This window comes from Nelumbo nucifera, chromosome 1, assembly GCF_055504915.1.
Source record: "Nelumbo nucifera cultivar China Antique chromosome 1, China Antique-T2T, whole genome shotgun sequence".
NCBI lineage: Eukaryota > Viridiplantae > Streptophyta > Magnoliopsida > Proteales > Nelumbonaceae > Nelumbo > Nelumbo nucifera.
Window position 1 is genome coordinate 5,983,503 of NC_142649.1, and position 17,344 is coordinate 6,000,846.

The following is a 17,344-nucleotide window of genomic DNA, read 5'->3' on the forward strand; positions in this document are numbered from 1 at the left end:
GATTTTTCACGTGTTCAATATTTCAATTTACATTACGGGTCCAAAATTCTGCTGATTGAACAAGTCTACCAACGAACGTGTTATGAAAAATTTATTGACGGGTCTCTCTCAACTGATACAATGTCGAGTATTCCTCCACTCAGAAATCTCTCTCCTGTAGTCTTATCTTTTATTAGTCAATCAACATTTAATGCTTTGAAAATTGCTGGGTTGAATGTTAACGTTAACAGTCTATGCAGAGTTTGCCGTCAGAGAACTGAAGTTTAACTGACCTAGTCTGATTATTTTGAGGTGTCACAGGGTCACAACTAGTATTCTGCATGCAAAAATGCACCATTTGCTTTAAAACCAACGTCATTTTCTATAGAATTGTAGTGGGCATGTGCAAGTTCATCATATTGTATGAAAAGCCAGTATGAAAAAAAAAAATACAAAACCAAAATTAGACCAAGGCAAAAAGTCTAAATTCAGCATTTTCAGCGCATTTGAATTCAAAGTTTTTAAAATTTAAGTTATACTGATCCATTTATTAGGAGCTATGACAGTTGCTCTCAGAATAGAGTAATTGGAAGTCAGAATACATTGTTCATTAACTTAATCATCTCTATATCTCATCTACGTTGCTAGCATATAAATTCCCTTTTCAATCTGTCTAAAGCATTTGACATCTATTTCACATCATCCGATCCATTCTTTCTTTTTGCTTTAACATTTGAAGGCTTCCTGATTTGGGTCATCTTAGTTTATCAAGTTCATTTTTTATATTCTTTTCTTATTTTTTAACCCCAAAATTTAATCTCCATAGAGGGGTGTTGGTAATTTTTTTTTAAGTAGTTTATGAAATTTAAGTGGAAGAATAGGTTAAGCTGATCTCGAGATTTTTACCAAATAAAAAAATTGATCTTGAGCTAGGCTAGGTCATTATTGATCATCCCCCTTATGACGATTCCAATTGATCCATTATTATTTTTATATGGAATGAAAACAGTTTATTTTTATTATTTTTATGGTTTTATGATAATTAATCAATTAAATAGAATTGGAATGAGAGTAAAATTCTCTCTCTCTCTCTCCCAATACAATAGGCTAATAATGGAGGGAGCCTGTGGAAGGGGTGGGACCCAAGTCTAGGAATGGCAATAGGGTGGGCTAGGGCCGGTTTGTGTATATCCCGTCCTTGGAAGTTGGAACTTATGTACGCCACCCTAGCCTTGCCCTATACATTGTCATGGCTAGAAATCCCAACCCCATCCCTATCATTGCAGGGAATGGGGATCCCCGAATTTGCCCCACCTACCTGCCTCGCTGTTTAATGTAAACTAGCCTTGCCTTCGCCTTTCTAGCTTCTATTCAAAATTCTCTTAATATATTATATATTATAAATTTTATTATGCTATATTTTTTATAAATTTTACTCGCTGTTTAATGTAAACTAGCCTTGCCTTCGCCTTTCTAGCTTCTATTCAAAATTCTCTTAATATATTATATATTATAAATTTTATTATGCTATATTTTTTATAAATTTTACTCGCTGTTTAATGTAAACTAGCCTTGCCTTCGCCTTTCTAGCTTCTATTCAAAATTCTCTTAATATATTATATATTATAAATTTTATTAATGCTATATTTTTTATAAATTTTGGAAGTCTTTATATCTTTATTTCTTAATGGGTTTATTGATGATTTGTTTTATATATGTATATATAATATTTTTAATTGGGTTAGGTTCGAGGCTAAGGCTATGGTGGGGTGGATAAATACCACCCGCCCCCGTTCGGCCGTCCCTGGTCACCAAAACTTTGGGTTTCCGTGAACCCACTCAACATTTAAAAAACCTACCCTGACCAGGGGCATGGTGGATCAGAACCCCAATAAGGGCAAGTTTGTCTCTCCAACAAGGCATTTTTATGCCTTGACTATCATAGGTAGTCGGCTATGCCTTTTGGGGTAGTCAACTATGCCTTGATAGTTCATGCCTCCCGTCACAATTAGTTGATTATACATTTTTGGGTAGTTAACTATATTACAGAGCCTTGGCAATGTTGCCTATCAAACAACCCAACACTTGGAGACTTTGGAAATTTCATTAAAAGGTTTGGGATGTCTTCTAGGAAAGTCTAGGAACTAAACCTATTCTGACCATCTGGTCTCTAAAGTTACCATTTTGAGTTCAATCTTGTTGAGCATAAAAAGAGTGTATCTAAACTAGGGCTGCAAGTCGGGCCAAGTTAGGTCGGGTTGAGGCCAACCCTAGCCCAACCCTAATCCTAACCCAACCCGACCTTCAACCCGACCAACCCAACCCCAACCCTAACCGTAACTAAATTCCTTCAACCCTAACCCAACCCAACCCGAAGTCAAACCCAACCTTCTTCACATCCTTTAAAACCTCATACAATTTTTCAATTTTAGATCTTAACTCAACTTTCACTACATATATTAATCCTATGTTTCATTAGTATTTGTTTGTTGACGTTATTTTTTTTTGTTCTTTTAGTACAAAATTCAGAAAACATGTGTTAGAAATGACTATAGTTTATTATGAGTTATGACTTGCGATAGATCTTTCTTGGGCGGCAAACAACATAGAGGAGATGAAGAATAAAATTTTCAAAAAACATAACATAATGTTATTAAGGTTTTAATCTTTCTGATTAGGATTAAGTGAAGTGATTATTTTAAAAGAAATACATGATACTATGTGGTGGGGGGTATACAAATATCATGCATCTAAACAAATCAATGTATGTTATATCTTACATATAACATATATTTATATGACATGTATTATAGAGTCAGGTTCGGGTTGGGTCGGGTTGGCTAAGGGGTCAACCCTAACCCAACCTGAAGTAAAGTTGGGTTCATGAATTTCAACCCTAACCCTAACCCGAACATCAACCCGACCCAACCCAACCCAATTTTTTCGGGTTGGGTTTGGGCCAACCCGGCCCAGGTTGCAGCCTTAATCTAAACAATTTATTACCTCAAGTTCCTAAAGATTGACACAGTTTTGCACAATTTAATGTAGGCCCTGTTTAAAGTCTTTTTAAAAGATCTTTTGGGCTTTTAGAAGCCTAATAGACCAAAAATAGTTTTTTTTTTTTTTTTTTTTTTCTGTTTGGCTAGTGAAAGCCGTTTAGACCGAAAGACAAATTCCAAAAAAAGACCCTAAAAGATCAAAGTGGTCTAGATCTGAGAAGCTTTGAGCTTATGGTCTATTTGGGCTTCTCAACTTTTCGATGCTTTTGACAAAAATTTGAGAGAAGACCTCTGTCCCAAGGTATATTCTTTTTCTCCTCCTTTTCTTCTTCTTCTTCTCACAAGTACTAATTGAGACTCGTTAATTGTGTTCAAGTTTTTCATCATGTTCTTCTCATTTTTCATGTCATCATTCTTCACCGCGTTTAGGTGGTTGGGTTCAACCTTGACGCAGCATTAAATTACAGCGGCGGGAGAGGACCGAGGTGAGGCTGAAAATGACATAAAAGGAAAGAAGATAAGTTGACAAAAACAAAGGGAGAGAGAGAGAGAGCTCAGATGGAGTCGTCGTTGTTATTGTGTCAGAACTCAGAATTGTGTTCATTGCCACTATGAAGAAGATGAATAGGGTGTTTTGGGTCATTACTCCTATACTCTCCTATATTCCATGGGAGAGAGAGAGGACAGTGGGGATCGAGAAAAGAGAGGGAGAGAAAAAATAAAAGAGAAAAACTAGAGAGGGGAGATCGAAGGCACACCATTTCGTCGTTTGTTGAAAAGGAGGGGAGGATGAATTGTAGATTATTTGAAATGAAAAAAACTTAGGTTATATTTATATTTACGATGAAGGTATTTTGGAAATTTCAAGGAAGTTTAGGGGCATTTTAGTAATTTTGGGAATTTTTGGTCAAACCAATATTCCACTCCAATGGTGGGGTTTTTGGGTCAAAGTATGAAGGGCTAAGATTAGTCTGAGAATACATAATGGTTTTATGTATATGGATCAATAAGAATGACCGAAATTGAATCTTGTTAGATGAGTGGGTAATCAGGGGTATTTTTGGTTGAAGTTTGGTAGGATGGGGTTTTCGCACATTCTGAATCGATTGGTAGGGTCATATTGGTCCAATTGGGCCTAGATCAGGCAAATCTGGATAGGGGAGTGGTTTGGTCAATCCAAAGCTTTGAAATAGAATCTTGGTGTGATTAAGGGAAATGAGGGCATCTTTAGTTGAAATTTGTCAAGGTGGGGATTTTGAGCATTATGGGACTGACTTGTGGGGTCGGATTGAGCCAAATGGGCTTGGATTAGACAGATCTGGAGGGGTAGTGATTCAGTTAATTTGGAGCTTAAAATAAAATCTTAATGCGATGGAGGGAAAACGGGGGATTCTTTAGTTGAAATTTTATTGGATGATGTGGGAGGGATCAACTAGTATGCTTGCCAAGTGCCTTCATAGTCTTTTCTTTGATGAGTTGTTGTAGTAAATGATCAATTAGAGTAACTCTAAATCTTTTAGTTTTTTAGTAGCCTTCTCATGTTTGATTTGTTAGAACTTCCTCAGTTGAAGCGATTTGGTGATGGTGATGAAACCATTATGCCTAAGTAGTAGATTCAACAAAGTTTCCACTTCTTCATCTTTGTTACATTTCTAGCTTTCATTCAACTTAGGATCAAAGGAGATTTTCATAAGATAGTTGCATACTTAGTAAAACCATTAGTACTCACAATGAGGTTGTTATCATCAAAATACATAGGATCAGTTATAAATTCAAGTGTGTGAACTTGGCTATGTGCGAATTACAAATCAATATGCTGGTATTTCGTATGCATGGGGCCCACATGCCACATGGGTTCAATGCATAAGAAACACCTGTTGTTCACTTGTGATTTGTTACAAAAACAGATTCTCATACTTGTGTTTGGACAAAATCCAAACTCATCTTTGTTACATGGGTTCTAATAAGAATATTCAAACTATCATCATCATTACTTTTAATTCTTTCAATTCCATTTCATTTGGACCTATAATTAAGGAATTAATTTGTATTTCTCTCATTAAATCCCATATCTAAGGCGTTTTTATTAATTTTGTATAAAAGATTTTCTGATTAAATCTATATGGCTATATATACCATACAATTTTAATAATACAAAAATTATGTTTTTTTTTTAAATACAACCAAAAAATGAAACTTTCCTTCCATTTGGGTAGTAGGTCAATGGTTCAACCATCTTAGTCAAATCACAAATGAATCAATCTATGTTGTCATAGTTAAGTAGAAATATAAAAAATTAAACAACGAAAATTGTGTGGAAAAAATGGAACACTCTAATATTATATATTCATCTTATTAAACAAAAAATAAGCATATAATGAATAAGAAATATATTTATTAATGATGTAAGTGACAAAATTTAAAATTGACTAAGTAGCAAAATTGTTTTCTTGTTCAAGACATAGGTTAGTGGTTTAACTATCTAGGTTGAATGGGTCAATTAATCTAATGTAATTTTGACAATCTTACCAAAAAATAATCATCATTCTGCTTGAAATTCTATGTCAAATCTTACACCATTGTCTTTGGTACTGTGGAGATGGGGATGGAGAATGAAATTTCTACTCCGCCCCGACCCTGATTATATATATTATTTTATTTATATATGATGTTATTTATTATATATATCAAAATTTATTTAAAACATTATTTTATATTTTAATAATTTCTTTTATTTTAAGTAAATTTATTTTAAAAAAACTATTAATTAAAAAAATTTGAGGATTTGGGTCCCATGGGGAACCTAGCTCCATTGGGAATTGGGGATGGAAGACAACTTTTAACTCCAACGGGGATCAAGGTCAGGGACGGGGATTTATTTTAAAATTGAGATGGGGGACATGGAATATGATCCCCGCCACGTCACCATTCCTAAAATAGGGGTGTTGCATACCACACCTTTGTCTGACAACAACGAGGGCGTGATTCAAACCAAAGAACTGAAGTCACCCAATGACCAAAAGTATATACCTCTTCAACCACCAAGCCATTTTCTACTTTTTGACAATAAATGAAATACACCTTTATCAACATTAAAGTCTACATGCATGCAATCCAAATAAACAATATATACTAATATTCAACAACTCCAACTATAAATTAAGAAGAATAATTTTCAAAGTTAGTATTTTATGAACCAATGGAATAAATAATTTATTAACTCTACATATATACCAAAAAATGATTTTTAATTTCAAGAAATTTATACAAATAAAATATTAATAATAGAGTAATTATTTTAATACTTAAAATTTATAAATTTGCACATTATATGTATATTTAATTTTTTATAAATTATTAATATTTTAATTTTCATTAAATAACAATGTATTTACTATTTACAAAGATAAAAATATTATTTACAAAAATATTGGAGAATATAACATAAATTGAATTGGTCAATTCAACTAATCTACATTTATATAAAAATAAAATAATTTTGTATATTAGAAGTTTTATAAAATAAAATATTAATAATGGAATAATGTTTTTAGTAATTAAAATTTATGAATTTTCATATGATATATATCTTCAAAATTTTAATAGATTTGATATATTTTAAGTTAAGATTATATTTTTTATAAATTATTAATTAAAATTTTATAATAACATATTTAGTTTTTAAAAAATGAAAATAATGTTTTCCAAACATTTGAGAATTGATTTTTTTTGTTGATTTTTGTTAATGTTAAAAATTAAAAATAGTAAAATTGAAATGTTGATATAGTAATTCAAATAGAATAGTTGCATATATTTTTAAAAAATTAAAAATAGTAAAATTGAAATGTTGATATAATGTCATTGTGCATGTATTAATTTCTAAGAATCTATATAATATGTGTCTTGAATTCTTGATTTATGCATTATCCATAAAATTGCATAATATCTATGCATCTTGCTATATTAGTTGTAATATATTTTTTCATATGTACTATTAAAATATAAAACTCCTATGTATTTATGTATTATTTATAGTTATTTTGACATTAAACTTAATATTATTATTATATTTATGAAATTTCTATACATTTTCCTAACGTATTCAAGCGTTTTCATATATTTTCGTCTGTATCCACGTATTTTTTAAGCATGTCCGATATCTAAATTATCCAATATAATATCTAATACCAATACCTAATACCAATACTAAGTTTGATTCTTAAGTAAAACTAATGGTAAAAATAGAAGATATACTAAAGTTTGGCCATTGACCATGTCGCTATACTGAAATAATGGTGTGTGGATTAAATTAGAAATCCATCTTATAAAACATAATTAAATGGAGCGACCATTCCTGGAAATTAAGTTGAAACATAATTAAATGGCATTTCCTTGACGACAATGAATCCCAGTTTTTTAATTAACAGGGCCAGCATTGATTGGTTTAATATTATTGTTCTGCTCTGCCGCTTAGAATATAAAGGGGAGCCCCTGTTTGCCAAGAAGGAGAAGACTTTGTTTGCATCTCAGATAAGAGAAAGAAGGATTCGTGGTGGAAAACAAACAAAAGGGCATTTGGTTGCTACGTGGTCTCGTCGAAACACTGAACTTGCAAATGTGGGGCACGTGAATGTAGGTAATACTGCTTCAAGAGAAGAGGTGTAAATTGGGTTGTGCCGCCTATAACTCGGCACCACTGATTGTGGGTTGTGTCAGGTATGGCATGACCCAGCATGATCCATATATATATATATATATAATTTTATTTTCAGTTTTATTATATTATATTATTTTATTATTGCATATACAAAAAATTATATACATCAAAATTCATATAAAATAAAATTTTAAGTTCTTTTTTAATTTTTTGTATATATATTTAATTTATGTTAAAATTTTCATTACTTTTCCAAAAATTAAAAAAAATATGACTTGGTCCAGTCTATGGCTCGGCTTGGCCTAAGGTTCGGCCTGCAACACAACATGGCATGACAAGGCTCGTGTGGGCTCAGGCTGTGGACTGTGCCGGGCTGACCCCCTAAAATATCCCATGGAAAGAAAACACGACCTGACTCAGCCCGCGGAATGGAACGACACGGCCCGTACTTTGCATGAACCATATGTGGGCCATGCCATACCAACCTAACATGGCCTGATTTACACCTCTATTCAAGAGGAGTCCAGATCTGCTCCTCAAAGCACACCTCATACTGACTTCATAGCATATTCTGGCTGCACATTGGGAATACCTCCCATACTTGTATTTATTATTCATGGAGAAATGTTACCAATGGTGGAATGTGGCTGTGAGGCGCATAAACACATCCCAATTACTTCAAGAGAGGGGAAACGTGAGATACAAGTATACAAAGGCATGGCAATGGCAGAACATCTGTATTAAAAATAATGAAAATGCTAATTTTGGATCATCGAGGAAAGACAAACGGATGTAAAACCATCTTTATTATTATAGGTATATACTCAATTGTTGTGGGTCTAAATTTCAAACCGGTTTTTGTAAAATTGGTAACCGAAACCAAATTGAAGCCGATTGATTAACTGTTAGATTGGTTCGTTGGTTTTTTGGTTTTTTGACTTTATAAAATATATTGTAAATGAATATATAATAAAAAAAATAATAAATGCATATAAAATATTATATTATAAATAATAAATAATATATTATATATAATCAATCATAAAAATATATAAAATATATAATATACATAAATATAAGTATAATATATATAACTATATACCGGTTAATTCGGTTAACCATTAGTTTTTTATATCAATTAACCAAAACCGAACCAGTTCAAAAATACTAAACTAAAACCAAATTAAACTGTTCGATTAATCAAAATTTTTGGTTCAGTTCAGTTTTTTAGTTTTTCTTGCTCACCCCTACCAATTGGTCAAGGTAACCCCCTGTCCTTGTATTTGCATCTGTACCCATGAAAAAAAAACTAGGGATGATGAAGCTCTAAAAATAAAACTAGGGATGATGGATTTCTAAAAATTATTTTTTATAATATAGTGACCTCTTCACCTTTTCCTTAAGACTATTAGGATCAGTTTGGGAAAAGTATAAACTCTACATATTTATATTTTTACTCTTTCCAAACTGAGACTTATGGACAAATAGTATTTTTTTAATACCTGAATATAAATATAAATTGTGCCACAATTCTTCTCTCAACTTTGCTATGAAATTCAATAAAGAAAACTCCAAAAGTTGATTAGTAAATTTAAAGTAGTGCCATAAATGAGATCCTGTTACATGTACTTGTTCATTAAATTCTTTCGTGGCATGTGGAATAAATTAATGTTTAAGTAACAAATACTCAAATCTTGATGTAATAATAATCCAATGAATGGCTGTAAGTTGTTCTATATCCTATCAAATCCTGATACTGAGATGAAGTATTCTAATCCATTATAGAATTGTTTTTGGATCAAATAATTTGGAGCCCCATGGCCACCCAATTGTTGATTTTGTTGGGCCCATGTGGATGAGTGGCTTGTACAATGAAGTGGAGAGGCCCACAAACTGATTCTGATTCAAGGAACTTATCTCCACCAACAAAAAAAAAGTCTAAAAATGTCATGATCATATTAAAAATTGTCTTTTGGGACAAGCATACCACATTATTTTTTTCTAAGGGTTGAGCCTTTTAAAATAATTTTCTTTGAAGGCAAGACAGAGAGGAGAAGGTTGGGGCTAGTAAAACCTCGATGCACATTGGACTCATTTGACCTGGACTTGACCCTATATCCAACTAAAGCTACTCCATGTTTCAGTTCAAACCCTTTGGCACTTGAACAACTGAATTAAATGCAGAAGGGTGGGGTTTTCAATTTTAAAAATAATAATTTACTGATTTTGTATTCTGAGAGAGAGAGAGAGAGTCATGGTATTATATTAGGTTTCATGAATATTTAGAATACTATTCGTCTTGTCTCTCTGTTAAACCAAATTGCAATTTGCAGATTCATTACTCCTAATAAAACAAAGTGCAGAGAACATCACATGTTATGTAAAGAAAGCTAGCTAGGAAGGAAGGTATTCACATTAAAGAACTAAATTGTGTTTGAACAATTAGGGATGGAATATATACACTATCTTCCAGAAAATTGGGTTTTTCATTAATCAGATGGATACACCCCTATCTGCCAGTTAGATTCCTGGTAAATTCTTTTGCCTGTAGTAGAGATTCTAGTTTTCATGGTGTTTGAAAGCGTGGGTGTTTTTTGGGACCGATTTTTAAGAAAGAACATCCATGCTTTCAAGACCCATTTTTCACAAAAAAGTGCTTTTGCCATGTAGGCAATGAGCAACAGTATGCTGTTTGGTAAGGTGATTTTTATCACCATTATGTGCTGACAGGTAAACACCACATAAGATACACATCAGTCAACTGTTGGGGGAAAACGGTTCTCACCAATTTGGTGTTTCATGCATCGGTGGGGTCCCAATTTTCGAGACATGCTTGATTTTTTAATAATCGGCTGAACCAAACAATTAGATACATGGACGTTTGTTGAAATGCCTATGTAGATCTAATGTGTCACCATTTTTTTGAAAAACGGCCATGGTTCCAAACATCCCCTTCATTAGGATATAAACCTAAATAAGGATATTGGAGGAGAAAAGGGGCAAATTCTGCTTTTGTCAGGGCAAATCGGTGCTTACATCATTCTAACAGCCTCTTACAATCTTGCATTGGAAATATTACGCATGAAATAAATCACATAATTACGAAGATATTCCTAATGTAGGGCTGTTGGAACAGGCTTTGCCTTGACTGAAGCTGGACTCAAAAGGGGCACCCCCTTCCCATTCCCGGGCCACCCCATAACCAAAATCCCCTACCCCCGTCCCCAGTGGTGGGGCAGGTCCGAGGCACCTGGGTGGGGCACCCCTCTCCATTCTGACCTTATAATTAAAATCCCCCCCAGTGACAGGAGGAAAACCTACCCCATTCAAGGCAGGCCAAGGTGGGGCCCCGGTTTTATGAAAAAAATTGCCATCCCTACATTAGTTTATTCATCCAAAGAAATGTTGTTACACTGGGGTCTAATAAAAAAAACTAAAATTTTCTCTAATAGGGATGCGACTCAATCCAATTAAACAAGATGGGGTTGAGCTCGACCCAACCCATCTCGCATATAGTACATCTATATTCAACCAAGGCTATATATACTAAGGAAAAATCTATGATATTGGAAAGACGTGACACCGGAAAGGCTTTGACGCATTCTCCATGAAAACCCATCTGATTGGTTTTTACTTTTATGATGCAAGTTGATTGGTTGTAAGTTTTTCTATATCATATCTTTCCAGCATTGTAATGGAATACAAATATTTGAATGTTTTGGATGGATTTACCTAACCCAAGCCCAATTAAAGCGGCTCAAAAGAAACAAAGAAAAGCCCAATTAAAGCTGACCCAACTCTAACCTGGGTTCGGGTCAGTGCAGATTTACCACTTAACCCGATCCATCTTCATCTCTACTCTTTGGGTCATAATTTTATGAATTAACTAGATTGTTAGATCTAACAATCTAGTTGGAAAGTTGATTAACATTTAACAATCTGATGAGACAGTGAGCTTTCCAGTTCCTGATTATCTGATGATTTCCATTTCTCACGGGCTGAGTGATCTAACAACTTTCCAATCTGGTCCAAGTCTGATAACATTGCCCCAAAATCCAAACAATTTGCTCCTTTAAGAAAGAACAAATGCTCTTTTATGGTGGATAATAAGGCGATGCCTGGCACAAAAGGAGCATCTGTTAAGGATGACCGCTCTTACATTAATGGGTGAGTTGGGTCGAGGCTAAACCAGTTGGATGAAGGTGAAAGTGTTGAAGAAACCTTTTTCAGATTGGGAATTGATAGAAAACAGTAGGTTCACTTTATGCTTGTGGGACTACATATGAGAACTATAATATTGGAATCTTTTATGCTCAAAATCCTAGCTACGGGAATCCAACATACTATTCTGTCAACCCTGAGATTGAAAATCCCAATCTGATGATTTTGACACAAGGAGGACAGACTGCATTATCCACCCAACAAGTTCAGTGGTTAGTTAATAGGAAGAGTCCAAGTATCCAAAACACATGGTAGGGCAATGTTTTGATAAATTAATGAAAATCCTAATCAGAGTTTAACAAACAAATCTTATACTCAAAATCTATCGGTCATCACATGAAAAACAGTAAAATAAACCTTGTTTTCTTCTTGCAAAATATGTTATTTTGTCCCAAAAAGAAGCAACATTTTTATATATAGTAATCACTTATTCTATAAAATAATCACAGTATTATAATCCAAAAAGAATAGGAGAAGACTGAAGACCTCACACGAATCCATAAAAACTACTGGTTAGAAGAATGATGCTTGAAACAAGACAAGGGAAGAAGGAGAGGGTGGGTTAATAAAAGCAGAAACAAGGCACCCATGTAAGGAAAGGGTGCTGAACTGGTGGGTGCACTGATCTAGCAAAAATTCGAAATTGTGGACATGTTACAGACTGCAGAAATCCAGGCATGAAAAGATGAAGGGCATTAAATTCTCATTTAAGTCCTCACCTACACTTGGTCACGTTTGAAGCTGGGAAGTTAATGGCATTTAATGCTCTCTCCCACTTACCATCACCATTCCTGCAATCTTCTCCGTTTCTATAACCCATCTTCACCCATCCACTTTTTTAGTTTTTCACTAATCGCTTGTTTCTGCAACATCTCTCAGCTCTCTACCAACTTTAGTAAGAGAAAAGAGAGAGATTTAAAAAAAAAAAAGAAATCTGTAAGCTGTTTCAGTAGATGGTTACAGAATGAAGCTTTAAAGGTAGAATCAGTAGAACCTGATCTTGGGTGTGCCTCTTGCATCAAAGTTGCGAAGTTGCAGATTGCATTCCTGGAACTCATTTTTGAAGTCCTGTTTAGAGTTGTTACCCAGAAGCAAGAAGGGATTTTTTTTCTTTTTTTTTTGTATGGGTCTTGCAGAAGAAGAGCATCTGGGGAGTTTGATATCACAGAAGCTTCTTTTGGACGGAGTATTTGGCATTTGGATCTTATGATTTATCTAAGCAGCACTCAGGTTTGAATTCTAGTCCTTCACTGCTATTCAAACATGGGATTTCCTTGTCTTTGTCTTTAGTGGTTTTTCTTCCAACATCCGAAAACAGAACAAGAAGAGGAGTTTCAAAAGTCAGGACAGATATTCCTTCTGAACATAATTTCTGCTATGTTTGTTTTTTAGTTATCTTGTTTTGTTTCTTTGTAAAGAGTCGTTCAATATAGAAGACTTTCTCATCTGGACATGGAACTGGATGTCAGAAGTGGTAGATTCTTATTTGGGTTGTAATGTTGGTCGGAATTTCAGATAACTGTTGTAGCTTTCAGGTTTTGTTTAAATAATTGGTTGGATTTATTGGCGAAAAATTCCTGGAGTTTGATCACAGGTTTCTCATCTGGGTTTTGAAGATGGACACCAGGAAAGCAGGTTTTCTTCTCCAAGCTGTAGTGTTGTTGATGGCCATTGCAGATTCATGGTTGCAGGTGTCTGGTCTGGGCTCCATGTCCTCAATCGCTGTGTCTTATGGCGAGAATGGTCCTGTTTTCTGTGGTTTGAAGTCAGATGGGTCTCATCTTGTGACCTGCTATGGAGCAGACTCAGCTGTAATCTTCGGAGCTCCTTCTCGGTTTCCGATCCTAGGCCTAACCGCCGGTGATGGATTTGTGTGTGGGCTTCTAATGGAGTCCAACCAGCCTTACTGTTGGGGGAGTAGCATTTACATCAAAATGGGTGTCCCACAACCGATGATTGAGGGAGCTGCTTATTCAGAGATTAGTGCTGGAGATCACCACATCTGCGGCTTGAGGATGCCAGAGATGGGAAGAATGCATGGAAACACTTCCCTAGTTGATTGTTGGGGTTACAACATGACAGCCAACCATGTTTTTAGTGGCAAGATCAAGGCCATTACAGCTGGTTCTGTGTTTAATTGTGGGTTGTTTTCTGATAATGGAACCGTTTTCTGTTGGGGTGATGAAACTAGTAGTGGGGTTATGGATTTAATTCCCAGAGATGCAAGGTTTCGGAAGATTTCTGCAGGAGGGTTTCATGTGTGTGGTGTCGTAGAAGGTGAGAATTCTAGAGCCATTTGCTGGGGGAAGAGCATGAATGGGGAAGAAAAGACTGCTTATTTGGGTGATGGGAATGTTGAGTTGGTTCCAGATGATCCCATGATTTCTATTGTAGGTGGAAAATTTCATGCCTGTGGAATTAAGAGTTCTGATAATGGGGTGATTTGCTGGGGTTTTCACACTGATAAGAGCACCCCAGCTCCTGGAGGAGTTAAGGTTTATGAGATTGCAGCTGGAGATTACTTCACCTGTGGAGTTCTTGCTGGAAAATCTCTGCAACCTGTTTGTTGGGGTCTTGGTTTCCCCCCATCCCTGCCCTTGGCAGTATCACCAGGCCTCTGCTCGTCTAGTCCTTGCACTCGTGGTTTCTATGAGTTAATCCAAGGAAGTCAGCCGTGCAAGGCGCCTAACTCGCATGTTTGTTTTCCTTGCAGCAATGGCTGCCCTGCTGAGATGTATCAGACTGTGCAGTGCACAACCAAATCTGATAGAGTCTGTGAGTTCAACTGTTCTATCTGTGTCTCGGGCCAGTGCATATCCAATTGTTCTTCTTCCCCTGTAATGGGAGGGAAAAAGAGAAATGGTCGATTCTGGTCTCTCCAGATGCCAATTTTTGTTGCAGAGCTCATCTTTGCTGTCTTCCTGGTAACTGCTGTTTCTTTAACTGCATTCCTTTATGTCCGTTACAAATTACAGAGGTGCCAATGCTCATTGGCAGAATCAAAAGTCACCAAGAACAATGTGGTTTTGTCTATCAGCAAAGAGAATGGTAAAGTCCGACCTGACTTCGATGACCTTAAGCTCAGGAGGGCTCAGACATTCACCTATGAGGAACTCGAGAGAGCTACTGGTGGATTTAAGGAAGAATCCCAAGTGGGGAAAGGTAGTTTTTCCTGTGTGTTCAAAGGTATATTGAAGGATGGGACAGTGGTTGCAGTTAAGAGAGCAATCAAATCTACAGACCTGAAAAAAAACTCGAAGGAGTTCCACACTGAGCTTGATCTTCTCTCTAGACTAAACCATGCACACTTGCTCAATCTGCTGGGATACTGTGAAGAAGGAGGGGAGAGGCTTCTGGTGTATGAGTTCATGGCTCATGGGTCATTGCATCAACACCTCCATGGCAAGGACCCAAGCCTGAAAGAGCAATTGGATTGGGTTCGAAGGGTCACCATTGCAGTCCAGGCAGCTCGTGGAATTGAATACTTGCATGGTTATGCTTGCCCACCTGTGATTCATCGAGATATCAAGTCCTCGAATATTCTCATTGACGAAGAACACAACGCTCGAGTTGCTGATTTTGGCCTCTCATTGCTAGGTCCAGCTGACAGTAGCTCCCCATTGGCTGAGTTACCTGCAGGGACCTTGGGGTATCTCGACCCTGAGTACTACAGACTTCACTATCTAACAACGAAGTCTGATGTCTACAGCTTTGGTGTCTTACTATTGGAAATTCTAAGTGGCCGTAAGGCCATTGATATGCAATTCGAAGAAGGGAACATAGTTGAATGGGCAGTTCCACTGATCAAAGCTGGAGATATATCAGCAATCTTGGACCCAGTATTGAAACCTCCAGATGATCTTGAGGCTCTAAGGAGGATAGCAAACGTGGCATCTAAGTGTGTGAGAATGAGAGGGAAGGAGAGGCCATCCATGGATAAGGTGACAACAGCATTAGAAAGAGCCCTTGCACTTTTGATGGGGAGCCCATGTAATGAGCAGCCAATCTTGCCTACAGAGGTGGTCTTGGGTAGTAGTAGGCTGCATAAGAAGTCATCACAGAGGTCTTCAAACAGATCAGGCTCAGATGCAGATGCAATCGAAGCTGATCAGGATCAAAGGTTTGAGTTTAGAGCTCCTTCCTGGATCACATTTCCAAGTGTTGCCTCATCCCAAAGGAGGAAGTCTTCAGTTTCAGATGCAGACATTGATGGGAAGAATTTAGAAGCAAAAAACTTGGGTAATGGGGGTGCTGGTGATGGGTTGAGGTGTTTGGAGGAAGAGATTGGGCCTGCTTCTCCTGAACAGAACTTGTTCTTGCAGCATAATTTCTAAGAGTTCCAACAGTATATTCTGTATTGTTACTCAATGGAGGAAATAGAAAGAAAAAAAAAAGATTGCAGATTTGCATATCTAAAAACATGTTTTCTGAGTCTTCTGATCTTGGTGGGTTTCAAGTATTTTTTTTTCTTTCTTTTTCTTTTTTGCTTTGGAAGGAAATGTAAAAATTGGGATGGAGCATGTAGTTTTCTAAAATTGCTGCTCCCTGTGTTGTTTTGTACTTTTTTGGCAATTATTGTGTATTAAATTCTAACAACTTGGCTAAAAAACTAGAATTAGGCATCTGAATGGTCAAGTTACTTGTGACACCACAAAAAAACTGTCTTTATGGTAAACTAAACCCATATAGCTAACCACCACATGAATTTGGTTAGTTACTTGTGGCTAGGGTGGGTTGTAACTTGGGTTGACCCACAACCCCAGCCCGTCCAAGTTGCACCTGTCTGTGTTTTGACAAGCAGTTCTTAAGGCTCAGTTTCGAAGGAGTACAAATACAAATATGTACTGTATAAATACATACAAAATAATACAAAAACAAGGTTTTGCACTCTATATATTTATATTTGTACTATACATATTTATATTTGTATTTGTACTCCTTTCAAACTGGGCCTAAAGAATGATTGGTTCAACATTGGCTTTATCCTTTATAGTGTCGAATTATTTGTTTTTTTCACCAACTCACGTAAGAGAAAATGCTCACACAACACCCCCGGCCCCCCTGAGCTGGTGAGAAGGAAATGTCTAAATAATGTTATTTTAAATGACTTTTGCATAATCCAAAATAAAATAAGTACAAAATATTTGGTACCCAATGAACCCAACCAAAATTCTTACAAAATATAGAAGAAAAAAGAGTAATCAAATTCTTACAAGAAAAAGAAAGAGTCCAACCAAATATGATTATATGATTTGGTGAAGTTTAATTGCCCATGTAATGCCGGTGTGATAGAGAAACGGGCATTCAATGCAATGATGCTAGGCTGTCAATACCTGATCTGACTCGACGGATCCGAATTGATGGGTTGGTTTTGGTTTCAGGATGTGGACTTAATGGGTCCATTTTGATTTTTGATATATTGTCTTATTATCGGTTTGAAATCGGTTCAACCTAATTGACCAAAGTATTTATGTATATATAATACATT

General features: G+C 35.8%; 1 protein-coding gene across 2 annotated transcripts; it reads left to right on the forward strand.

Annotated features, from left to right (window-relative positions):
* Positions 1-12,402: 12,402 nt before the first annotated feature.
* CR4 (crinkly4) lies at positions 12,403-16,465 on the forward strand. 2 transcript variants are annotated; one of them, XM_010269830.3, is made up of 2 exons: positions 12,403-13,086; positions 13,473-16,465. In XM_010269830.3, exons 1-2 carry the CDS (start codon positions 12,619-12,621, stop codon positions 16,188-16,190), a joined length of 3,186 nt encoding a protein of 1,061 aa, XP_010268132.1. In that variant the 5' UTR covers positions 12,403-12,618; the 3' UTR covers positions 16,191-16,465. The 2 variants fall into 2 exon arrangements, with proteins under 2 accessions (XP_010268132.1, XP_010268133.1); XM_010269831.3 differs by having other exon boundaries at positions 12,949-13,086; positions 13,451-16,465.
* The last annotated feature ends 879 nt before the right edge of the window (positions 16,466-17,344 follow it).

Coding starts and splice junctions, on each gene's coding strand:
- CR4 (XM_010269830.3), top strand. CDS start 12,619: ATGCTCTCTCCCACTTACCATCACCATTCCTGCAATCTTCTCCGTTTC. Junction 13,087..13,472: donor TTTATCTAAGCAGCACTCAG/GTTTGAATTCTA, acceptor TGGGTTTTGAAG/ATGGACACCAGGAAAGCAGG.